Source organism: Cherax quadricarinatus, unplaced genomic scaffold (assembly GCF_038502225.1).
Source record: "Cherax quadricarinatus isolate ZL_2023a unplaced genomic scaffold, ASM3850222v1 Contig1229, whole genome shotgun sequence".
NCBI lineage: Eukaryota > Metazoa > Arthropoda > Malacostraca > Decapoda > Parastacidae > Cherax > Cherax quadricarinatus.
Genome location: NW_027196255.1, coordinates 25,498 through 52,627, shown reverse-complemented (window position 1 = coordinate 52,627; position 27,130 = coordinate 25,498). Strand labels below are relative to the sequence as shown.

The 27,130-nt window shown below is 46.9% G+C and overlaps 1 protein-coding gene across 1 annotated transcript in view; it reads left to right on the top strand.

The window, feature by feature from the left end:
• Positions 1–27,130, top strand: part of LOC138851616 (chitinase-3-like protein 1) — a gene marked incomplete at its 3' end in the record, with an annotated part of 87,043 nt that overhangs the window by 42,312 nt on the left and 17,601 nt on the right. The window contains exon 2 of the mRNA XM_070080908.1: positions 21,778–21,898. Coding sequence (XP_069937009.1) covers positions 21,778–21,898 — 121 coding nt within the window. The remainder of the gene's footprint in view (positions 1–21,777; positions 21,899–27,130) is intronic.

Sequence of the window (27,130 nt, the reverse complement as noted above, 5' to 3'; positions counted from 1 at the left end):
TTTAGAGTGTCTAAGTCAAGACTGCAAGATTATTTCTTTATAATTAAAATTTCCCATTTAATAGGCAAGTCCTGACATACTTTACCAAACACTTCTCTCTCGTTCCTGCTTCATATTAAATGGTGGGTTGTACGCATTATTTTAGATTTTATAGCTAAAACGTTAAAAAAAAGTAATTTGTATTTCGTATTTCACATTCCTTAGGTTATATTGTTTCTCGTGACGATATTTCTATTTCCCTCCTTTCTTCCCAACTCTATCTTCCCAACATTTTTCTAGTTTAGTTCGAATTTGACGATGTCATGTTTCTTCTTATTTAAAATGTCGTGTAGTTCAGGATGGGTACGTGGTTTCTTCTCGCTAGTTCACAGAGATGCCCTCAGTTTTTGTCTCATGATAACTGAGATACTGTCTCACTCTTCTGGATCCTACATTAATCGACACTCCTTTGCCGATCTCAGCACGGCCACGGACCCTCAGAACCCGGAATCATTTTCAGATAATCACTTGTATCCGAACTAAGTACCGGCCTTCCACCCGCCTCTGGTACCTCTGCCACCTGTATGACCTTCACTGTGGAACCTGCTTCACCCACGACGTAGTGACTGTTAATGGATTATCAGCGTACCAAAGGACATAGTGCCTGGAAGTCATCTGCCAAGTGGCTAGATGCCATCTGCAAGGGGCAATGATATATACTGACAGCACAAACACCCCGATCGAGAGCTTTCCTATTCACGGAAATCTTCCAGACACAACAATGGCTAAGAATTTATCACTACAGTTAATGTCTACCTGAATGATCACATACTAATACAAGAATTCGCTTCCCATATCGGCTAAGACATCTACGTGTACCTTCGTCAGACTCGGTAATGTGGACGAAGCTGTTAACCTAATGCGTCGTCATCCTCGGGGCCTTACCACTGTGGGCGAAAAGTGGCACTCTCTCGTGGCGTCCAAAAAGCAATTGGTATTACTTTGTTTATGTTTTCCAAGGCCAGCATTTAACCTCCTCCTTCATACAACCCAAACCTGAGTAGCCCCAGTGAACTTTGTCTCTCGTACTGACGAACGGCTTACCCTTCGGGAACTTACATCAGCATTATCAGCGCACCAATCTACGACAGCCACGTTGCTGATGTACATGTTCACATGCTACAACACTTGCATTCCAATATTCTCGTTTCCCCCACACACTTTTCCAACCAAGTATTGTATCTGTATAGTAGAAAACTGTAACAAGATCCATCTAATGATGGTCCCACAACTCTCACTAGCAATGTTTGTGCAGTGTTTGAATACTTAGCTAACACCTCGTAGAGCCCTGTAACTCTCTCCTCTGATCAATTTGGTTTCCAGTAAGGTGGCTCTGCCAGCGACCTTGACTCCGACTCGATACATACATTCCACATGCTGTCGTGAACAAACATTTGGTAATTGTTGCCTCTCTCGATCTAGAAAAAAGCTTATGACAATAATACTTAAATATTTTATTCCAAAGCTATTTTTAACGCCTCTGAGAGCTATTTTTTTAAGCCTATCCATTTTCCCTTCAAAGGTTTTCCATCAAAGTGACACTTCAGTGAATAACAGCCAATACCTGATTTTCTGTAAGTCAAAGGCATGCTGCAAGACTGCGTTCTTAGTGGCATCTTATTCCTGACAGCTATCAGAGGACTTATCTAGGTTCATACTACAAGCATCTGGTCATCCTTTCACGTAGCGACCACTCTGCAACACACAAGGGATCGCACGACCACATGGTCTCACAAGGCTTCAAGTTTTCTATTGTTTAAACAAACTCGATAACCTTCATTAGATGTATCACACCGCAACCTAATTTATACCTGTATGGCTTCCTTATCCAAGCAAGTATTTATTATAGCTAAATTTTAAGGCCTTTTCTTTGATTGTTGAATGCCATGGTGATCCCACATAATAATAATAATAATAATTATAATAATAATAATAATAATAATAATAATAATAATAATAATAATAATAATTTATTTCTACAAGTACATGTACAAGGTATACAGTTCTAGCTGACATCAGTGACATACTACTATATAGAAAGTCACTTTTTATGCAGAGCATTTCAGGCAAATTAGGTCAGTTTTGTCCCAGGATGCGACCCACACCAATCGACTAAAACCCAGGTACCCATTTTTTTGCTGATGGGTGAACAAAGACAACCAGTGTAAGGAAATGCACCCAATGTTTCAACCCTCGCCGGGAATCGAACCCGGATCCTCACTGTGCGAAGCGAGAGCTTTTGCCACCAGGCCACGAACCACCGTAAACATCTCCTTTAGTCTTGTTTAAAACCTTGGTAAACTCTTCACAGACCTCATGCAGCTCTAATTTTGTTTAAGCTAAACTACGGGGACCAAATATATTTTTCAGCCTTTTCAGGTACTCTTAAAAAAACTCACTGCCAATCATCATCACGAATTTTGTTTATGTTTTCGAGACTTTTTCCCGAGAGTTTGTTTACTGAAGTAAACATTTCTTTGCAAGATTGCTGCAATACCTATTGTCTTCATTATTTTGTTTGCATCCACGACCTGTATGATTCTCATACGTACAGAATAATCATAGATATTAGCAAGATAAATTAATTTAATCAACTTATTTGTTACAGTTCTTTCAGTCTTGAGCTCGGGCAATATATCTTTATCTGCTCTCTCCCTCATATGTTCAGTCTACATCGTACTCTTCTTGACCTTCTTGAGAAGTTCCAGCAATCCACATTTTCTTCTCCCGCTTTCCATGTCTCCTAGAAATTCTTGCTCATTCTTCCTTGAACACTTTTTTAATCGCGTTCTCATGTTATGGCGATGTACACTGATGATTCGTAATCCTCGGATGACGTAGGGTACATGGGAGTCTTTTCAAATAGTGTAATCCAAGGATATTTACTAAACTTGGTCAGTCCTTTCATAACGGTTACATGTTATATACATTACTACCATTTACATAGCAACCAAGTCCACCTCATTAGTTACTGTTTCACTCTCAAGGTGCATTACAAATTAACCAGAAACAGAACGTCCTACATCCCATCGTAGTTAGTATACAAGAGTGGTTATGTCGAATTTTTAGAAATTACAAAGACGTAGTTTTGACTGGGTGTTTGGACGCACTGGTGTTCAGGGTAACATATATATAGACTCAGCTGCTCGGTTCGTTATTCATGATGTACCAACCTCCCAGGAGGAGGTTGGTACATGAAAACTGAGACACATGTGCAACATCTGGATATCTTTATTGTAGACGTTTCGCCATCCAGTGGCTTTATCAATACAGATTCTAGGAAATAATTAGAAGACAGTAGACCTATATACAAAAGATGAGGTAATCAGTCCCTCAGCCTTGGAGTTGATGTGAAGAGCACCGTAGTCGTGAAGAATCTGTATTAATAAAGCCACTGGATGGCGAAACGTCTACAATAAAGATACCCAGATGTTGCACATGTGTCTCAGTTTTCATCTTGTCGGTATTGTAGACCATTTTTGTACAACGAGGTTGGTACATCATGAATCGTTTTTGAACGATTTATTGGTGCTGTTAAGATATATTAGAAAGTTCTGTCAACATCGTTGGTCACACAGAATTCACTTTCAACATTTTCAATGCACCAGGACGCAGCTCCCCTTAGTGACTTCCTTGCTGGAAGTTCCACCTTATACGCAGACTTCCTCTCTTGACCTTTTAGCATAAACTATCCCATTGTACTCAATATTAATGTTACGCCGTCACTGACGCTCGTCGTCACTCACTTGTACAACCTAGACCGTCTCTGCTCTGATCCATACGAGTTTAGAGCTTTTTCAAGGTTTAGAAAGACACGTAAGCAAACACTATGACATATTTATTAGAAAACGTTTCGGTCCTGGGACCTTGATCACTTCTAACATACAGAGGTAGAAAGACATTATATATATAGGCGGAGAGTGAGGTGTGAGTGACGCACGGTGACCTGAAGAATGTCATGTTGGGATGAGGACGGGTAGACGATGAAATCATGTGACTCCTGTGTTGTTGGGTTGGTGCTGCTTAAGTATCATGTATGCCAATGTTTTTGAAATTTTGTAGTTTCCAGTGTTGCGTTCTATAGTGTCGGTGACGGCGATTAGTGAGGCTTCTAGGCACCGTCGGCGTCTGAGGTCTGGTTCGGTGAGAACGAGTTGTGCCTCATTCCAGTTCATCAAATGCCCCGTGGAGTCTCTGTGGAGGACACAGGCGTACCTTACATCGTCTCTGTTAGAGGCATTTCGATGCTCATTCAGGCGGACTGCAAGATCTCTGCCTGTCTCGCCTACATATTTCTTGGGACAGAACCCACAGGGGATAGTGTAGACGCCTGCTGTAGAAGTTAGAGGTGTGGGGCTGCGTTTCGTAGTGAGGTCTTTGATAGATGATGTGTTTATGGTGGAAACGTTGATGTTACTCATAGCAAGTGCCCGGCGAGTATTCGTGGCAACATCACCACATGGGAGACTATGAACTGCTTAAAGGGCTGAAAACCTCCAACAAGGCGGTTTTATACACTTTTATTCACACCAAGACACCCGCACTAAGAGAGGAGTCCTCATTGGCTTCTTCTTGAGAGCTCTTCGCATCTCCAGCCCTTGTTTTCTAGAAGAAGAATGCGACATAACAAAAGCCTTTACTCGTCTTCAGTTCCCATCTTTCTTCATCCGAGATTGCAGACTCAAGGCACAAGCTATCCTCAACAAACCGCCCATGGAACAGCCCCCTAAGCAGTTCATAGTACTCCCATGTGGTGATGTTGCCACGAATACTCGCCGGGCACTTGCTATGAGTAACATCAACGTTTCCACCATAAACACATCATCTATCAAAGACCTCACTACGAAACGCAGCCCCACACCTCTAACTTCTACAGCAGGCGTCTACACTATCCCCTGTGGATTCTGTCCCAAGAAATATGTAGGCGAGACAGGCAGAGATCTTGCAGTCCGCCTGAATGAGCATCGAAATGCCTCTAACAGAGACGATGTAAGGTACGCCTGTGTCCTCCACAGAGACTCCACGGGGCATTTGATGAACTGGAATGAGGCACAACTCGTTCTCACCGAACCAGACCTCAGACGCCGACGGTGCCTAGAAGCCTCACTAATCGCCGTCACCGACACTATAGAACGTAACACTGGAAACTACAAAATTTCAAAAACATTGGCATACATGATACTTAAGCACCACCAACCCAACAACACAGGAGTCACATGATTTCATCGTCTACCCGTCCTCATCCCAACATGACATTCTTCAGGTCACCATGCGTCACTCACACCTCACTCTCCGCCTATATATATAATGTCTTTCTACCTCTGTATGTTAGAAGTGATCAAGGTCCCAGGACCGAAACGTTTTCTAATAAATATGTTATAGTGTTTGCTTACGTGTCTTTCTAAACCAACTTGTCGGTATTTATTACCAAGGTTTATACCATAAGTGATCTTATCACACTATTATATAAGTGATCTTATCACACTATAATATAGGTGATCTTATCACACTATAATATAGGTGATCACCTGCATTTTATCCCTCAACTCTCTGAAGATGTTAGGTAAATAGACACATGTAACTAATGTGATAAAGCTCAAATTCTACGACTACAAGGGTGATGGACTGATTACATCGTCTTCACATCTCTACTGTTCCTGCCTAAAATCTGTATTCGACTGAAGAAGCCTACTGTGTAGGCGAAACGTTTCGGAATAAAGTTGTCTAACTGTTGCATATGTGTCTTACCTAACAACCTGTCGGTATTGTATACCATTTTGATGTTCATTGTGTGTGTGTGTACTCACCTAATTGTGGTTGCAAGGGTCGGTTCATAGCTCCTACCCCTGCCTCTTCACTGTGTACTCACCTATTTGTACTCACCTATTTGTGGTTGCAGGTGTCGAGTCCTAGCTCCTGGCCCCGCCTCTTCACCGGTTGCTACTGGGCCCTCTCTCTCCCCGCTCCATGAGCTTTATCAAACCTCGTCTAAAAACTGTGTATGGTTCCTGCCTCTACTACGTCATTTTCTAGGCTATTCCACTGCCTTACAACTCTATGACTGAAGAAATACTTCCTACTATCTCTCTGACTCATTTGTGTCTTCAACTTCCAATTGTGGCCTCTTGTTTCTGTGTCCCCTCCCTGGAACATCCTGTCTTTGTCCACCTTGTCTATTCCACGCAGTATTTTATATGTCGTTATCATGTCTCCCCTGACCCTCCTGTCCTCCAGTGTCGTCAGGCCGATTTCCCTTAATCTTTCTTCATAGGACATTCCCCTTAGCTCTGGAACTAACCTTGTCGCAAACCTTTGTACTTTCTCTAGTTTCTTGACGTGCTTTATCAAGTGCGGGTTCCAAACAGGTGCTGCATACTCCAGTATGGGCCTGACATACACGGTGTACAGTGTCTTGAATGATTCCTTACTAAGGTATCGGAATGCTGTTCTCAGGTTTCTATTACCAAACCAGTGCTTTAATATATCCTTCCTGAATCTGAATTTTTCCAACTTAAAACCATTGCTGCGAGTCCTGTCTAGGCTAGATATTTTTAGCACGCTATTTGCATTCCTTTTATTTATTCCTGTTTTCCATTTACACACCTCAGTCATATCCTCTCTAATTCTACGCCTTTCTAGAGAGTGCAAATTCAGGACACAAAGTCTATCCTCATAGGGAAGATTTCTGATACATGAAATCAACTTTGTCATCTTCCTTTATACGTTTTCCATTGCATTTATATCCATTCTGTAATACGCTGACCATATCTGAGCAGCATAATCTAAATGAGGTCTAACCAAGGATATGTTGAGTTGAAGAACAACCTGAGGACTGCTATTATTTGTGCTTTCTGATATTAAGCCAAGGATTCTGTTCACTTTATTGCGAACACTTATGCACTGTTGTCTTGGTTTTAGATTACTGTTAACCAGAATTCCTAAATCCTTTTCGCAATCAGTAATATTAAGATCTACATTATTTAGTTTATATGTGGCATGGTCATTTTCCTGTCCAATGTTTAGAACTATGCATTTGTCTATATTAAACTGCATCTGCCACTTCTCCGGCCACTGCATCAGTCTATTCAAATCTTCCTGGAGTGCTCTGTCCTCATTAGAATGAATCAGACGACTATTTTGCTGTCATCAGCAAACTTGCTTATGTCGCTATTTATTCCCTCATGAATGACGTCTATATAAATTGTGAACAACAAAGGGCCCAACACTGACCCCTGAGGAACACCACTTGTGATGCGCCCCCACTTTGATTTCTCCTCATTGATGCAAACTCTCCGCTGCCTATTTGTCAACCTCGCCTCTACCAGGAAAAAAATTCTCCTATTCCGTGTGCCTTAATTTTCCTCAATAGCCTCTGATGGGGAACTCTATCAAAAACCTTACTGAAGTCCATATACACATCATATTCATTACCATGATCTACTTCCTCAAATACCTTAGTGAAAAAAGTTAATAAATTCATAAGACAGGAACACCCCTTTGTAAAACCGTGCTAAGATTCATAAATCAATTTATGCCTTTCAAGATGGCTACGAATTGCCTCGGCAATCATTGATTCCATAAATTTTCCCACTATGGAGGTAAGGCTTATTGGTCTATAGTTCGAAGCTAAGGATCTGTAAATAGGTATTACATTTGCCATTTTCCACTTGTCTGGGACTATGCCCGTTTGTAGTGATATGTTGAAAAGATTAGCCAAAAGTTTGCTAAGCTCCTCTTTACATTCCTTTGACACCCTTACAAACAGTTAATCAGGGCCTGGGAATTTGTTTGGTTTTAATTTCTCTATTTGTCTGAGGACCATGTCACTAGTTACCCTAATTGTGCATAGTTTATTATCATCCTGTTCTACATAATTTATAATTTCTGGAATTTCACTAGTATCTTCTGCATAAAAACTGAGAGAAAATAAGAGTCAAAAATTTCACACATTCTTTATCACTGTCAGTGATCTGACCTGAGTGACTTTTGAATGGGCCTATCATGTCCCTAATATAACTTCTATATACCTGAAAGAAACCTTTTGGGTTAGACTTTGAATCCCTTGCCACTTTAGCCTCATAATCTCTCTTAGCTTTTCTTAGTCCATTGTTTATTCCTCTTTAATTGAATATATTGATTTCTTAACTGCCCATCCTCCCTTTTGATATGCCTATATATGCCTCTCTTTTGACCAGTGAGATGTTTTAATCTATTGTTTACCCATTTGGGATCATTTTTGGTTGATCTAATTTCCCTACTTGGAACACAAGTTGTCTGGGCAGCTAGAACTATGCTCTGAAAAACGTCATATTGGCAGCCAGCACCACGTGCCTGACCCATTGTCAGGTCATTCCAATTGAGTCCACTAAGGTAATTTCTCAGTCCCATGAAATCGGCCAAGTGGAAGTCTGGGACAGAGATTTGACTGCAGTAACCATTAATTAAGGATGGATATATACAGGGCAAAGTGTATGGTTCTCAGTGTATATACTCCGAGTAATCTTGACTAGTGAAGAGGTCACATGCGGTTTTAATGACCCTCGTGTAAGTCAACAGGTTTTAAACCCTGTTAAACAACCAGTAAGACTTAAACGCTGTACTCAGCGTGTACTCTTGTACACTGTCACTGTGACATCAGAATTACTCAGTGTACTCGAAAACAACACAAATATCACATCGGATATTTAAGTACATTTCAGCTTTTCTTTCTCCAGATTTATATTGTGGTGTTTTTTTTTCGTTCTGGGCAAATCTGAGATATTTTGCCTGAAATCTGCTCCTACCCTCCTGCGCCCCCTCTTCTGTTCCCCCTCCTGCCGTCCGCCTCCCCAACTGGGTGATGGGGAGGGCGCGGCGGGGGTGAGTAAGTATTCATGTAGTGGATCGTAGGAGCCAGCAGGGTGTGACAGGTCATGGTGGGGGGCTGGTGTCAGGGTGTCGCGGGTGTGACAGGTCATGGTGGGGGGCTGGTGCCAGTGTGTCGCGGGTGTGACAGGTCCTGGTGGGGGGCTGGTGCCAGTGGGTCGCGGGTGTGACAGGTCATGGTGGGGGGCTGGTGCCAGTGTGTCGCGGGTGTGACAGGTCATGGTGGGGGGCTGGTGTCAGTGTGTCGCGGGTGTGACAGGTCATGGTGGGGGCTGGTGTCAGTGTGGCGCGGGTGTGACAGGTCATGGTGGGGGGCTGGTGTCAGTGTGTCGCGGGTGTGACAGGTCATGGTGGGGGGCTGGTGTCAGTGTGTCGCGGGTGTGACAGGTCATGTTGGGGGGCTGGTGCCAGTGTGTCGCGGGTGTGACAGGTCATGGTGGGGGGCTGATGCCAATGTGTCGCGGGTGTGACAGGTCATGGTGGGGGGCTGGTGTCAGTGTGTCGCGGGTGTGACAGGTCATGGTGGGGGGCTGATGCCAATGTGTCGCGGGTGTGACAGGTCATGGTGGGGGGCTGGTGTCAGGGTGTCGCGGGTGTGACAGGTCATGGTAGGGGGCTGGTGTCAGTGTGTCGCGGGTGACAGGTCATGGTGGGGGGCTGGTGCCAGTGTGTCGCGGGTGTGACAGGTCATGGTGGGGGGCTGGTGTCAGTGTGTCGCGGGTGTGACAGGTCATGGTGGGGGGCTGGTGCCAGTGTGTCGCGGGTGTGACAGGTCATGGTGGGGGCCTGGTGTCAGGGTGTCGCGGGTGTGACAGGTCATGGTGGGTGGCTGGTGTCAGGGTGTCGCGGGTGTGACAGGTCATGGTGGGGAGCTGGTGTCAGTGTGTCGCGGGTGTGACAGGTCATGGTGGGGGGCTGGTGTCAGGGTGTCGTGGGTGTGACAGGTCATGGTGGGGGGCTGGTGTCAGTGTGTCGCGGGTGTGACAGGTCATGGTGGGGGGCTGGTGCCAGGGTGTCGCGGGTGTGACAGGTCATGGTGGGGGCTGGTGTCAGGGTGTCGCGGGTGTGACAGGTCATGGTGGGGGGCTGGTGTCAGGGTGTCGCGGGTGTGACAGGTCATGGTGGGGGGCTGGTGACAGTGTGTCGCGGGTGTGACAGGTCATGGTGCGGGGCTGGTGTCAGGGTGTCGCGGGTGTGACAGGTCATGGTGGGGGGCTGGTGTCAGTGTGTCGCGGGTGTGACAGGTCATGGTGGGGGGCTGGTGTCAGGGTGTCGCGGGTGTGACAGGTCATGGTGGGGGGCTGGTGCCAGTGTGTCGCGGGTGTGACAGGTCATTGTGGGGGGCTGGTGTCAGGGTGTCGCGGGTGTGACAGGTCATGGTGGGGGGCTGGTGTCAGTGTGTCGCGGGTGTGACAGGTCATGGTGGGGTGCTGGTGACAGTGTGTCGCGGGTGTGACAGGTCATGGGGGGGGGCTGGTGTCAGGGTGTCGCGGGTGTGACAGGTCATGGTGGGGGGCTGGTGCCAGTGTGTCGCGGGTGTGACAGGTCATGGGGGGGCTGGTGTCAGTGTGTCGCATGTGTGACAGGTCATGGTGGGGGGTTGGTGTCAGGGTGTCGCGGGTGTGACAGGTCATGGTGGGGGGCTGGTGTCAGGGTGTCGCGGGTGTGACAGGTCATGGTGAGGGGCTGGTGCCAGTGTGTCGCGGGTGTGACAGGTCATGGTGGAGGGCTGATGTCAGGGTGTCGCGGGTGTGACAGGTCATGGTGGGGGGCTGGTGTCAGGGTGTCTCGGGTGTGGCAGGTCATGGTGGGGGGCTGGTGTCAGGGTGTCGCGGGTGTGACAGGTCATGGTGGGGGGCTGGTGTCAGGGTGTCGCGGGTGTGACAGGTCATGGTGGGGGGCTGGTGTCAGTGTGTCGCGGGTGTGACAGGTCATGGTGGGGGGCTGGTGTCAGGGTGTCTCGGGTGTGACAGGTCATGGTGGGGGGCTGGTGTCAGTGTGTCGCGGGTATGACAGGTCATGGTGGGGGGCTGGTGTCAGTGTGTCGCGGGTGTGACAGGTCATGGTGGGGGGCTGGTGTCAGGGTGTCTCGGGTGTGACAGGTCATGGTGGGGGGCTGGTGTCAGGGTGTCGCGGGTGTGACAGGTCATGGTGGGGGGCTGGTGTCAGGGTGTCGCGGGTGTGACAGGTCATGGTGGGGGGCTGGTGTCAGTGTGTCGCGGGTGTGACAGGTCATGGTGGGGTGCTGGTGTCAGTGTGTCGCGGGTGTGACAGGTCATGGTGGGGGGCTGGTGTCAGGGTGTCGCGGGTGTGACAGGTCATGGTGGGGGGCTGGTGCCAGTGTGTCGCGGGTGTGACAGGTCATGGGGGGGCTGGTGTCAGTGTGTCGCGGGTGTGACAGGTGAGGGGGGGGGGTTGGTGTCAGGGTGTCGCGGGTGTGACAGGTCATGGTGGGGTGCTGGTGTCAGTGTGTCGCGGGTGTGACAGGTCATGGTGGGGGGCTGGTGTCAGGGTGTCGCGGGTGTGACAGGTCATGGTGGGGGGCTGGTGCCAGTGTGTCGCGGGTGTGCCAGGGCCTGGTGGGGGGCTGGTGTCAGGGTGTCGCGGGTGTGACAGGTCATGGTGGGGGCTGGTGTCAGGGTGTCGCGGGTGTGACAGGTCATGGTGGGGGGCTGGTGTCAGGGTGTCTCGGGTGTGACCGGTCATGGTGGGGGCTGGTGTCAGGGTGTCGCGGGTGTGACAGGTCATGGTGGGGGGCTGGTGTCAGGGTGTCGCGGGTGTGACAGGTCATGGTGGGGGGCTGGTGTCAGGGTGTCGCGGGTGTGACAGGTCATGGTAGGGGGCTGGTGTCAGGGTGTCGCGGGTGTGACAGGTCATGGTGGGGGCTGGTGTCAGGGTGTCGCGGGTGTGACAGGTCATGGGGGGGGGCTGGTGTCAGGGTGTCTCGGGTGTGACAGGTCATGGTGGGGGCTGGTGTCAGGGTGTCGCGGGTGTGACAGGTCATGGTAGGGGGCTGGTGTCAGGGTGTCGCGGGTGTGACAGGTCATGGTGGGGGCTGGTGTCAGTGTGTCGCGGGTGTGACAGGTCATGGTGGGGGGCTGGTGTCAGTGTGTCGCGGGTGTGACAGGTCATGGTGGGGGCTGGTGTCAGTGTGTCGCGGGTGTGACAGGTCATGGTGGGGGCTGGTGTCAGTGTGTCGCGGGTGTGACAGGTCATGGTGGGGGGCTGGTGTCAGTGTGTCGCGGGTGTGACAGGTCATGGTGGGGTGCTGGTGTCAGTGTGTCGCGGGTGTGACAGGTCATGGTGGGGGGCTGGTGTCAGGGTGTCGCGGGTGTGACAGGTCATGGTGGGGGGCTGGTGACAGTGTGTCGCGGGTGTGACAGGTCATGGTGGGGGGCTGGTGTCAGTGTGTCGCGGGTGTGACAGGTCATGGTGGGGGGCTGGTGTCAGGGTGTCGCGGGTGTGACAGGTCATGGTGGGGGGCTGGTGTCAGTGTGTCGCGGGTGTGACAGGTCATGGTGGGGGGCTGGTGTCAGTGTGTCGCGGGTGTTTACCTGGAGTTTACCTGGAGAGAGTTTCGGGGGTCAACGCCCCCGCGGCCCGGTCTGTGACCAGGCCTCCTGGTGGATCAGCGCCTGATCAACCAGGCTGTTGCTGCTGGCTGCACGCAAACCAACGTACGAGCCACAGCCCGGCTGATCAGGAACTGCCTTTAGGTGCTTGTCCAGTGCCAGCTTGAAGACTGCCAGGGGTCTGTTGGTAATCCCCCTTATGTGTGCTGGGAGGCAGTTGAACAGTCTCGGTCCCCTGACACTTATTGTATGGTCTCTTAACGTGCTAGTGACACCCCTGCTTTTCATTGGGGGGATGGTGCATCGTCTGCCAAGTCTTTTGCTTTCGTAGTGAGTGATTTTCGTGTGCAAGTTCGGTACTAGTCCCTCTAGGATTTTCCAGGTGTATATAATCATGTATCTCTCCCTCCTGCGTTCCAGGGAATACAGGTTTAGAAACCTCAAGCGCTCCCAGTAATTGAGGTGTTTTATCTCCGTTATGCGCGCCGTGAAAGTTCTCTGTACATTTTCTAGGTCGGCAATTTCACCTGCCTTGAAAGGTGCTGTTAGAGTGCAGCAATATTCCAGCCTAGATAGAACAAGTGACCTGAAGAGTGTCATCATGGGCTTGGCCTCCCTAGTTTTGAAGGTTCTCATTATCCATCCTGTCATTTTTCTAGCAGATGCGATTGATACAATGTTATGGTCCTTGAAGGTGAGATCCTCCGACATAATCACTCCCAGGTCTTTGACGTTGGTGTTTCGCTCTATTTTGTGGCCAGAATTTGTTTTGTACTCTGATGAAGATTTAATTTCCTCATGTTTACCATATCTGAGTAATTGAAATTTCTCATCGTTGAACTTCATATTGTTTTCTGCAGCCCACTGAAAGATTTGGTTGATGTCCGCCTGGAGCCTTGCAGTGTCTGCAATGGAAGACACTGTCATGCAGATTCGGGTGTCATCTGCAAAGGAAGACACGGTGCTGTGGCTGACATCCTTGTCTATGTCGGATATGAGGATGAGGAACAAGATGGGAGCTAGTACTGTGCCTTGTGGAACAGAGCTTTTCACCGTAGCTGCCTCGGACTTTACTCTGTTGACGACTACTCTCTGTGTTCTGTTAGTGAGGAAATTATAGATCCATCGACCAACTTTTCCTGTTATTCCTTTAGCGCGCATTTTGTGCGCTATTACGCCATGGTCACACTTGTCGAAGGCTTTTGCAAAGTCTGTATATATTACATCTGCATTCTTTTTGTCTTCTAGTGCATTTAGGACCTTGTCGTAGTGATCCAGTAGTTGAGACAGACAGGAGCGACCTGTTCTAAACCCATGTTGCCCTGGGTTGTGTAACTGATGGGTTTCTAGATGGGTGGTGATCTTGCTTCTTAGGACCCTTTCAAAGATTTTTATGATATGGGATGTTAGTGCTATTGGTCTGTAGTTCTTTGCTGTTGCTTTACTGCCCCCTTTGTGGAGTGGGGCTATGTCTGTTGTTTTTAGTAACTGAGGGACGACCCCCGTGTCCATGCTCCCTCTCCATAGGATGGAAAAGGCTCGTGATAGGGGCTTCTTGCAGTTCTTGATGAACACAGAGTTCCATGAGTCTGGCCCTGGGGCAGAGTGCATGGGCATGTCATTTATCGCCTGTTCGAAGTCATTTGGCGTCAGGATAACATCGGATAGGCTTGTGTTAATCAAATTTTGTGGCTCTCTCATAAAAAATTCATTTTGATCTTCGACTCTCAGTCTGGTTAGCGGCTTGCTAAAAACTGAGTCATATTGGGACTTGAGTAGCTCACTCATTTCCTTGCTGTCATCTGTGTAGGACCCATCTTGTTTAAGTAGGGGCCCAATACTGGACGTTGTTCTCGATTTTGATTTGGCATAGGAGAAGAAATACTTTGGGTTTCTTTCGATTTCATTTATGGCTTTTAGTTCTTCCCGCGATTCCTGACTCCTAAAGGATTCTTTTAGCTTAAGTTCGATGCTTGCTATTTCTCTGACCAGTGTCTCCCTGCGCATTTCTGATATATTGACCTCTTTTAGCCGCTCTGTTATTCTTTTCCGTCGCCTGTAAAGGGAGCGCCTGTCTCTTTCTATTTTACATCTACTCCTCCTTTTTCTTAGAGGAATAAGCCTTGTGCATACATCGAGTGCCACCGAGTTAATCTGTTCTAGGCATAAGTTTGGGTCTGTGTTGCTTAGTATATCTTCCCAGCTTATATCGGTTAGGACTTGGTTTACTTGGTCCCACTTTATGTTTTTGTTATTGAAGTTGAATTTGGTGAATGCTCCCTCGTGACTAGTCTCATTTTGTCGGTCTGAGGCTCCACGCATACATGTCTGAACCTCAATTATGTTGTGATCTGAGTATATTGTTTTTGATATGGTGACATTTCTTATCAGATCATCATTGTTAGTGAAGATGAGGTCTAGTGTATTCTCCAGTCTAGTAGGCTCTATTATTTGCTGGTTTAAATTGAATTTTGTGCAGAGATTTAAAAGCTCGTGTGAGTGTGAGTTTTCATCAGAGCTGCCTCCTGGTGTTATTACTGCAACAATATTATTTGCTATATTCCTCCATTTTAGGTGCCTTAAGTTGAAATCCCCCAGGAGCAAGATGTTGGGTGCAGGAGCTGGAAGATTTTCCAGACAGTGGTCAATTTTTAACAGCTGTTCCTGGAATTGCTGGGATGTTGCATCCGGAGGCTTGTAGACTACCACAATGACTAGGTTTTGGTTCTCGACCTTTACTGCTAAAACTTCCACTACGTCATTTGAGGCATTAAGCAGTTCTGTGCAAACAAGTGACTCTGCAATGTACAGGCCAACCCCCCCCTTTTGCCTGTTCACTCTGTCACATCTGTATAGGTTGTAACCTGGGATCCATATTTCGTTGTCCAAGTGATCCTTTATGTGGGTCTCAGTGAAAGCCGCGAACATTGCCTTTGCCTCTGCAAGCAGTCCACGGATGAAAGGTATTTTGTTGTTTATTGCTGGCTTTAGACCCTGTATATTTGCAAAGAAGAATGTTATCGGACTGGTGGTATTGTTGGTACTGGGGGGGGATTTTTTTTCCGGCATTAGTATCTGTATCTGTTGGTTTGGAGTGGAGGCCATCGACTGTGGTTCCACTCCAGGAATGACTGGATTTGGTGTACGATTTCTGCCATTTCCTGCCAGTTTTTTTTCCTTCCTGGCACTAAAAAACCTCTCCCTCTTGAGTGGCTGTGGCTACCCAGGTTTTCCCATGGCCTGGATGTTTTGTATCTTTTTGTCCCCTTTAGATGGTATGCCTGGCAATTTAAGTTATAGCACAGTCTTTCCTGTACTGAAGAGGTACACATTTCAGGGTGAAAAAGCTTACAGGAAGGGAGTTTGCATTTTCCTGTTGTCATATGGGCATGACATTTTCTAGGGTGGTCATAGTTGCATGTCCCATCTGTTTTTCCAGATTTCCCATGCCAGCAGATACCAAGTGCATAGTATGTGCACAGGCTTGGTTTCCGTTTGCCTTGGGTTTCTGTGACTGTATTCCCTGTTGGTGCATGTTTCCCTGTCTTATTCCTATCCTCCTTAGCACCAACAATGGAGCTCCCACCAGTTGTTTTTGGTAATTTATCCTCACTATTGCTATTGGAGTCCTCTTGTTTGCTATTTCCTGCGGTATTTCTGGTTTGCAATATTGGTTTTATCTTATCTTTGACTACACTTGTTTCCCTACTATGGCTCCTGTCCTCTATGAGGTCATTTATATGTATTCCTTCCTGCGTATAATTCCCGACTACCTGGACAAAATCTCCAGCTTCACCATTACTGTCTACCAGGACAGTATCTCCAGCTTCACCATTTCTGTCTCCCAGGACAGCACCTCCAGCTTCACCATTACTGTCTCCCAGGACAGTATCTCCAGCTTCACCATTACTGTCTCCCAGGACAGCACCTCCAGCATGGCCAGTATCAAGGGCAGTACCATTCAGCCCGGACTTTTTATGTTCCCATCTGTTGTAGAAAGCTTCCAGGTTTTCTATGAAAGCAGCTTTGATGTTATCCTCTTTTAATACCCTTGTGATTTTAGTCCACAGATTTTCCTCATTTGGGCATACCCAAAAACACTTCTCTGTTTTAATACTGCTTGTAGCTAGTTCTGGGATATCTGCACAAGGAGCGTGACACCAATTTCCACAAAAATGACAATTTATCCATGTGGTAGCCCGTTTGTTTGACTGACCACAGACTACACACAGCTTCATAATGATTTGAATGGTTGATTTACTGCAAGTCTACTAGCAACCTCTTGAATATTATATTAATAACCTTAAATGAAGCTCTAGCTATTTGTATTTCTGTTTCTAACTCTTTTTGTATATCTTTATTGTCCAACGAAACTGTTTGAAACCAGTCCCGGGTTCGGACCAGTCAAGGGTTCGGACCAGTCAAGGGTTCGGACCAGTCGATCTGCTCTGATCAGGTGTGACAGGTCATGGTGGGGGGCTGGTGTCAGGGTGTCGCGGGTGTGACAGGTCATGGTGGGGGGCTGGTGTCAGGGTGTCGCGGGTGTGACAGGTCATGGTGGGGGGCTGGTGTCAGGGTGTCGCGGGTGTGACAGGTCATGGTGGGGGGCTGGTGTCAGTGTGTCGCGGGTGTGACAGGTCATGGTGGGGGGCTGGTGTCAGTGTGTCGCGGGTGTGACAGGTCATGGTGGGGGGCTGGTGTCAGGGTGTCGCGGGTGTGACAGGTCATGGTGGGGGGCTGGTGTCAGGGTGTCGCGGGTGTGACAGGTCATGGTGGGGGGCTGGTGTCAGGGTGTCGCGGGTGTGACAGGTCATGGTGGGGGGCTGGTGTCAGTGTGTCGCGGGTGTGACAGGTCATGGTGGGGGGCTGGTGTCAGGGTGTCGCGGGTGTGACAGGTCATGGTGGGGGGCTGGTGTCAGGGTGTCGCGGGTGTGACAGGTCATGGTGGGGGGGCTGGTGTCAGGGTGTCGCGGGTGTGACCTCACCCGCTGCTCTCTCACCTATATATATAGAAACACTTCACACCACAGTCTCTGGGACACCCGCAAGCACTGTCTACAACCATGACAACCCCTGGCTGCCTTCAAGAGAGAGCTGGACAGATACCTAAAGTCAGTGCCGGATCAGCCGGGCTGTGGCTCGTACGTTGGACTGCGTGCGGCCAGCAGTAACAGCCTAGTTGATCAGGCCCTGATCCATCGGGAGGCCTGGTTATGGACCGGGCCGCGGGGGCGTTGATCCCCGGAATAACCTCCAGGTATGACCTAAAATTAAACTATACAGAAAATTGCCCTCTCCATACTTCCTCAAAAACACACACGACTAAAATGCCGGGAGCAATGGGCTAGTAACCCCTTCTCCTGTATACAATTACTAAAAAAGAGAAGAAGAAAAACTTTATAAAACTGGGTTGCTTAAATGTGCGTGGATGTAGTGCGGATGACAAGAAACAGATGATTGCTGATGTTATGAATGAAAAGAAGTTGGATGTCCTGGCCCTAAGCGAAACAAAGCTGAAGGGGGTAGGAGAGTTTCAGTGGGGGGAAATAAATGGGATTAAATCTGGAGTATCTGAGAGAGTTAGAGCAAAGGAAGGGGTAGCAGTAATGTTAAATGATCAGTTATGGAAGGAGAAAAGAGAATATGAATGTGTAAATTCAAGAATTATGTGGATTAAAGTAAAGGTTGGATGCGAGAAGTGGGTCATAATAAGCGTGTATGCACCTGGAGAAGAGAGGAATGCAGAGGAGAGAGAGAGATTTTGGGAGATGTTAAGTGAATGTATAGGAGCCTTTGAACCAAGTGAGAGAGTAATTGTGGTAGGGGACTTGAATGCTAAAGTAGGAGAAACTTTTAGAGAGGGTGTGGTAGGTAAGTTTGGGGTGCCAGGTGTAAATGATAATGGGAGCCCTTTGATTGAACTTTGTATAGAAAGGGGTTTAGTTATAGGTAATACATATTTTAAGAAAAAGAGGATAAATAAGTATACACGATATGATGTAGGGCGAAATGACAGTAGTTTGTTGGATTATGTATTGGTAGATAAAAGACTGTTGAGTAGACTTCAGGATGTACATGTTTATAGAGGGGCCACAGATATATCAGATCACTTTCTAGTTGTAGCTACACTGAGAGTAAAAGGTAGATGGGATACAAGGAGAATAGAAGCATCAGGGAAGAGAGAGGTGAAGGTTTATAAACTAAAAGAGGAGGCAGTTAGGGTAAGATATAAACAGCTATTGGAGGATAGATGGGCTAATGAGAGCATAGGCAATGGGGTCGAAGAGGTATGGGGTAGGTTTAAAAATGTAGTGTTAGAGTGTTCAGCAGAAGTTTGTGGTTACAGGAAAGTGGGTGCAGGAGGGAAGAGGAGCGATTGGTGGAATGATGATGTAAAGAGAGTAGTAAGGGAGAAAAAGTTAGCATATGAGAAGTTTTTACAAAGTAGAAGTGATGCAAGGAGGGAAGAGTATATGGAGAAAAAGAGAGAAGTTAAGAGAGTGGTGAAGCAATGTAAAAAGAGAGCAAATGAGAGAGTGGGTGAGATGTTATCAACAAATTTTGTTGAAAATAAGAAAAAGTTTTGGAGTGAGATTAACAAGTTAAGAAAGCCTAGAGAACAAATGGATTTGTCAGTTAAAAATAGGAGAGGAGAGTTATTAAATGGAGAGGTAGAGGTATTGGGAAGATGGAAGGAATATTTTGAGGAATTGTTAAATGTTGATGAAGATAGGGAAGCTGTGATTTCGTGTATAGGGCAAGGAGGAATAACATCTTGTAGGAGTGAGGAAGAGCCAGTTGTGAGTGTGGGGGAAGTTCGTGAGGCAGTAGGTAAAATGAAAGGGGGTAAGGCAGCCGGGATTGATGGGATAAAGATAGAAATGTTAAAAGCAGGTGGGGATATAGTTTTGGAGTGGTTGGTGCAATTATTTAATAAATGTATGGAAGAGGGTAAGGTACCTAGGGATTGGCAGAGAGCATGCATAGTTCCTTTGTATAAAGGCAAAGGGGATAAAAGAGAGTGCAAAAATTATAGGGGGATAAGTCTGTTGAGTGTACCTGGTAAAGTGTATGGTAGAGTTATAATTGAAAGAATTAAGAGTAAGACGGAGAATAGGATAGCAGATGAACAAGGAGGCTTTAGGAAAGGTAGGGGGTGTGTGGACCAGGTGTTTACAGTGAAACATATAAGTGAACAGTATTTAGATAAGGCTAAAGAGGTCTTTGTGGCATTTATGGATTTGGAAAAGGCGTATGACAGGGTGGATAGGGGGGCAATGTGGCAGATGTTGCAAGTGTATGGTGTAGGAGGTAGGTTACTGAAAGCAGTGAAGAGTTTTTACGAGGATAGTGAGGCTCAAGTTAGAGTATGTAGGAAAGAGGGAAATTTTTTCCCAGTAAAAGTAGGCCTTAGACAAGGATGTGTGATGTCACCGTGGTTGTTTAATATATTTATAGATGGGGTTGTAAGAGAAGTAAATGCGAGGGTCTTGGCAAGAGGCGTGGAGTTAAAAGATAAAGAATCACACACAAAGTGGGAGTTGTCACAGCTGCTCTTTGCCGATGACACTGTGCTCTTGGGAGATTCTGAAGAGAAGTTGCAGAGATTGGTGGATGAATTTGGTAGGGTGTGCAAAAGAAGAAAATTAAAGGTGAATACAGGAAAGAGTAAGGTTATGAGGATAACAAAAAGATTAGGTGATGAAAGATTGAATATCAGATTGGAGGGAGAGAGTATGGAGGAGGTGAACGTATTCAGATATTTGGGAGTGGACGTGTCAGCGGATGGGTCTATGAAAGATGAGGTGAATCATAGAATTGATGAGGGAAAAAGAGTGAGTGGTGCACTTAGGAGTCTGTGGAGACAAAGAACTTTGTCCTTGGAGGCAAAGAGGGGAATGTATGAGAGTATAGTTTTACCAACGCTCTTATATGGGTGTGAAGCGTGGGTGATGAATGTTGCAGCGAGGAGAAGGCTGGAGGCAGTGGAGATGTCATGTCTGAGGGCAATGTGTGGTGTGAATATAATGCAGAGAATTCGTAGTTTGGAAGTTAGGAGGAGGTGCGGGATTACCAAAACTGTTGTCCAGAGGGCTGAGGAAGGGTTGTTGAGGTGGTTCGGACATGTAGAGAGAATGGAGCGAAACAGAATGACTTCAAGAGTGTATCAGTCTGTAGTGGAAGGAAGGCGGGGTAGGGGTCGGCCTAGGAAGGGTTGGAGGGAGGGGGTAAAGGAGGTTTTGTGTGCGAGGGGCTTGGACTTCCAGCAGGCATGCGTGAGCGTGTTTGATAGGAGTGAATGGAGACAAATGGTTTTTAATACTTGACGTGCTGTTGGAGTGTGAGCAAAGTAACATTTATGAAGGGATTCAGGGAAACCGGCAGGCCGGACTTGAGTCCTGGAGATGGGAAGTACAGTGCCTGCACTCTGAAGGAGGGGTGTTAATGTTGCAGTTTAAAAACTGTAGTGTAAAGCACCCTTCTGGCAAGACAGTGATGGAGTGAATGATGGTGAAAGTTTTTCTTTTTCGGGCCACCCTGCCTTGGTGGGAATCGGCCGGTGTGATAATAAAAAAAAATAATAAATGGTATAATGTGCGAAGCTGATGGGCAGAGTGTTATACCCCAGTCTGTGAATTTCATGAACAACAACAACAACAACCAACCAACAACCAACAACCAACAACCAACAACAACAACAACAACCAACAACAACAACAACAACAACCAACAACAACAACAACAACAACACACTTGTATTAAAATCCATCAAAGTGGCTTGGCCACTTACCTTTACCACCCCGCCTCCCCTCCCCCACCCACCCTTTTCCCATATTTCCATACTTACCCATCCTTCTTCCTTCCCCATCTTCTCAAAGTTCTGGTCAAAACTCTGAACTAGCCAAAGTTTTTATTGACAAAACGATATTTTTTGATAAAAAAATATTTCCGTGGAAAATAATTGTGTTACAATAAGTAAATTATTACACTAGTTAAGGTTCCCTGCACATTACAGTGCTGATAACCTAACCTACCTTACCCTAACCTAAGCTCACTCTACGTAACCTAGTATAAAAACACACCTTTTTAATAATTTAACCGCCTCCTTCCCACAAAAAAAAAGATATCCATTACAAAATGCACTTCACATTGCACACTGTCAACTACAAATAGTCAGTCATCACCGCCCAGAAACTTTTCTAAATAATGGCCAAAATTGGTTTTGCAAGTTGTAATATTTTCTTTTGTCTTCATCATGGAATTACTTGCGATTTATTCTTTTTTTTATGTGACGACGTAGAAGAGTGTGTGGAGAAGGTTGAGCCTAGTGTTGTTGCTGCCTTCACTCACCATGGCCGCCGCTCCTGCCACCAACCATGTTGTCCTCTGCTACTATGCTTCCTGGGCTCACTACCGTCAAGGTCAGTCTGTGTACTCTGCTTCTTGGGATCACTACCGTCAAGGTCAGTCTGTGTTTGCACTCTGCTTCTTGGGATCACTACCATCAAGGTCAATCTGTGCTCGTAGTCTGCTTACTGGGATCACCACCATCAAGGTCAGTCTGTATTCAGTCAGTCTCAGTTTGGATATCATGATGTTTTGTTTGAGACGTAAAACAAAATATTCTTTAATTATGACTACGTGTCACTGGAGGGTGTTTATTGTGGGTGTCCGTGGCTTGGTTGGTAGCATCCTCAGCTCACATACTTCTCAGTAGTATCAGTTACCAGCGTCAGTAGTAATGACTCATACCAACCGTCTGCGTGAATCACTGTCGACTAGGGCGTTATCGCCATCTGGAACACTAGGAACAACAGACACTCTAGTGAGGGCACTAGCCGCGACAGAAATGTTTTTCTGCAGACGGCATATGACATCAACAAGACATATGGCATTTCTGGTTTCAAGTAATCGGTTTCCGACAAGGCGTCCCCTGTGGAGAAGCTTCTACTTGAACTAGCAGACATTGCAGGGATAGGCTCAGCACTGAAAGTAGTCTTAGGGTCCTCGGACACTTGAGGTAACCGGACACTATCTTGCATGCCTGAAGTTGTAGGTGGAACACAGACAGAAGTGACAGGATCACCAGTGCCTGACCGCTTGGGTACGCTACTGGCTTGTAAGAACTTATCCGAACGTCGTACTCTGCGGCAGCATGGCAGATCTCGGATCCAAGCTGATAACCCCAAAATGGTACGATCAAGTCATCAATTTGGGCATGCCATCGATAAGGGTCGAGCACAATGCATAAGTCTCTCGTGGAAGCAAATCCCAGTAGAAGATCACCAGGGAAAATAATCTGACAGGAATAACATCAAAATGGTATACAATACCGACAGGTTGTTAGGTAAGACATATATGCAACAGTTAGACAACTTTATTCCGAAACGTTTCGCCTACACAGTAGGCTTCTTCAGTCGAATACAGAAAGTAGGCATCTTCACATCTCTACTGTTCCTGCCTACTTTCTGTATTCGACTGAAGAAGCCTACTGTGTAGGCGAAACGTTTCGGAATAAAGTTGTCTAACTGTTGCATATGTGTCTTACCTAACAAAATAATCTGGTTGACGACAAGGAAGGAAGCAGTAAAGTGTCTACCTTGGATAGAAAAGGTGAGGGAAGTCCGACCTCGGACACGCAGGTGAGAACCAGCTACTCCACGAAGGGAGGACACATGTGTTGGTTCTACGAGAAGGACATGTCGTAACTGCTTATCCTTAAACGAACTAGACCTGATAATATTGACTTGCGCACCAGAGTCCATGAACACATGAACGGGAGCATTGATCAGATGCTTGTACTATGGGATCTATCGTTGCATTGGAAGTTATGTGCAAACAAAAAGGAAGGTTGTCATCAGAGAAGGTTTGTTCCATTTCATCCCCAAAATCATATGCGTCAGAGACGTGTGAGGCAACATCACTAGCGGGATTGTCATTCGAACTCTCAGTAGTATCAGTTACCAGTAACCAGTTACCAGTGTCAGTAGTAGTGACTCATACCAACCGTCTGTGTGAATCACTGACTGTTATTCACTGTTACAGCTGACCTAGCATGATTTGAATGCCGCTCACTCTCTAGGCACCACTGGTAAGTCAGTTCAAGAGAGACGTTAGGACAGACGGCAGGTTAGGCGAAGGCGCTCCCCGTATATTCCATCCAATATACTTAACATCCTATGCGAGTGTTTATTACCCAATCCACGTTTCGAAACCCCACGTGACAAACTAAGGGGCCTGGGGATCGATCCCCGGCATGGGTGAAACGTTGGTCACGTTTTCTGGCACCTGCTGTCCCTGTTCACCTTGCAGTAAGTAGGTACCTGGATGTTACTCACCTTACACCTACTGTCCCTGTTCACCTAGGAGTAAGTAGGTACCTTGGTGCAGTGGTGGGCACAGCTAACCGAAAAGTTAGCTTCGCTAACTGCTAATCCACTAACTGGTGGCTAAAGCTCCCGCTTCACACACGGAGGGCCCGGGTTCGATTCCCGGCGGGTGGAAACATTTCGACACGTTTCCTTACACCTGTTGTCCTGTTCACCTAGCAGCAAATAGGTACCTGGGTGTTAGTCGACTGGTGTGAAACGCTAACATTTTCATTTGAATTCAGATTCGGTTTAGTTTTTTGGTCTTTTACTTTCACCTTTAAAACTTTTAGAAGAGACCTAGAGAGCTTCCTAATAAGATATAGAATGTCAAGATTATATGATGATCAAGTGCCGCTAGTGTGAAAATAGTGATTGTTTAATTTTGTGATGTAAGGTGAGTGACCGACGAGGACACACTTGTCGCTGTACTGAAGCACCATAGCACCCAACACATTGAGTTACCTTATGTCACTGTTGTCTTCATTAGTTCCAGCTACTCATTGTGTTCCTTCATTTTATTCTGTTTCTGTTTATGTTCGTATTTAACTTAATTTAGAGTTTGAACCCAATAAACTACAACTAGTTGAAAATTGTGCTTAAAGTTGCAGCCTTGAGGCCAACTTGTCCCTGCACCAGTGATACTGCCGTACAGGTGCACACAACTTGTCCCTGCACCAGTGATGCAGCCGTACAGGTGCACACAACTTATCGCTGCACCAATGATGCAGCCATACAGGTGCACACAACTTATCGCTGCACCAGTGATACAGACATACAGGTGCACACAACTTATTGCTGCAGCAGCAATACAACCATACAGGTGCACACAACTTATCGCTGCACCAGTGATACAGACATACAGGTGCACACAACTTATCGCTGCACCAGTGATACAGACATACAGGTGCACACAACTTATTGCTGCAGCAGCAATACAACCATACAGGTGCACACAACTTATCACTGCACCAGTGATACAACCATACAGGTGCACACAACTTATCGCTGCACCAATGATGCAGCCATACAGGTGCACACAACTTATCGCTGCACCAATGATGCAGCCATACAGGTGCACACAACTTATCGCTGCACCAATGATGCAGCCATACAGGTGCACACAACTTATCGCTGCACCAGCACCAGCTGATACAGACATACAGGTGCACACAACTTATGCTGCACCAGCGATACAGCCATACAGGTGCACACAACTTATGCTGCACCAGCGATACAGCCATACAGGCGCACACAACTTATGCTGCACCAGCGATACAGCCATACAGGTGCACACAACTTATGCTGCACCAGCGATACAGCCATACAGGTGCACACAACTTATGCTGCTCCAGTGATACAACCATACAGGTGCACACAACTTATGCTGCACTAGCGATACAGCCATACAGGTGTACACAACTTATGCTGCACTAGCGATACAGCCACCACACAACTTATGCTGATACAGCCATACAGGTGCACACAACTTATGCTGCGATACAGCATACAGGTGCACACAACTTATGCTGCATACAGCCATACAGGTGCACACAACTTATGCTGCACCAGCGATGCCAGCACACAACTTATGATACAGCCATACAGGTGCACACAACTTATGCTACACCAGCGATACAGCCATACAGGTGCACACAACTTATGCTGCACCAGCGATACAGCCATACAGGTGCACACAACTTATGCTGCACTAGCGATACAGCCATACAAGTGCACACAACTTATGCTGCACCAGCGATGCAGCCATACAGGTGCACACAACTTATGCTGCACCAGCGATACAGCATACAGGTGCACACAACTTATGCTGCACCAGCGATACAGCCATACAGGTGCACACAACTTATGCTGCATACAGGTGCACACAACTTATGCTGCATACAGCCATACAGGTGCACACAACTTATGCTGCATACAGGTGCAGCTGATACAGCCATACAGGTGCACACAACTAATGCTGCACCAGCGATACAGCCATACAGGTGCACACAACTTATGCTGCACCAGCGATACAGCCATACATGTGCACACAACTTATGCTGCACCAGCGATACAGCCATACAGGCGCACACAACTTATGCTGCACCAGCGATACATCCATACAGGTGCACACAACTTATGCTGCACCAGCAGCGATACAGCCATACAGGCGCACACAACTTATGCTGCACCAGCGATACAGCCATACAGGTGCACACAACTTATTATGCTGCACCAGCGATACAGCCATACAGGTGCACACAACTTATGCTGCACCAGCGATACAGCCATACAGGTGCACACAACTTATACAGGTGCTGCACCAGCGATACAGCCATACAGGTGCACACAACTTATGCTGCACCAGCGATACAGCCATACAGGTGCACACAACTTATGCTGCACCAGCGATACAGCCATACAGGTGCACACAACTTATGCTGCACCAGCGATACAGCCATACAGGTGCACACAACTTATGCTGCACCAGCGATACAGCCATACAGGTGCACACAACTTATGCTGCACTAGCGATACAGCCATACAGGTGCACACAACTTATGCTGCACCAGCGATACAGCCATACAGGTGCACACAACTTATGCTGCACCAGCGATACAGCCATACAGGTGCACACAACTTATGCTGCACCAGCGATACAGCCATACAGGTGCACACAACTTATGCTGCACCAGCGATACAGCCATACAGGTGCACACAACTTATGCTGCACCAGCGATACAGCCATACAGGTGCACACAACTTATGCTGCACCAGCGATACAGCCATACAGGTGCACACAACTTATGCTGCACCAGCGATACAGCCATACAGGTGCACACAACTTATGCTGCACCAGCGATACAGCCATACAGGTGCACACAACTTATGCTGCACCAGCGATACAGCCATACAGGTGCACACAACTTATGCTGCACCAGCGATACAGCCATACAGGTGCACACAACTTATGCTGCACCAGCGATACAGCCATACAGGTGCACACAACTTATGCTGCACCAGCGATACAGCCATACAGGTGCACACAACTTATGCTGCACCAGCGATACAGCCATACAGGTGCACACAACTTATGCTGCACCAGCGATACAGCCATACAGGTGCACACAACTTATGCTGCACCAGCGATACAACCATACAGGTGCACACAACTTATGCTGCACCAGCGATACAACCATACAGGTGCACACAACTTATGCTGCACCAGCGATACAACCATACGGTGCATACAACTTATTGCTGCACCAGCGATACAACCATACA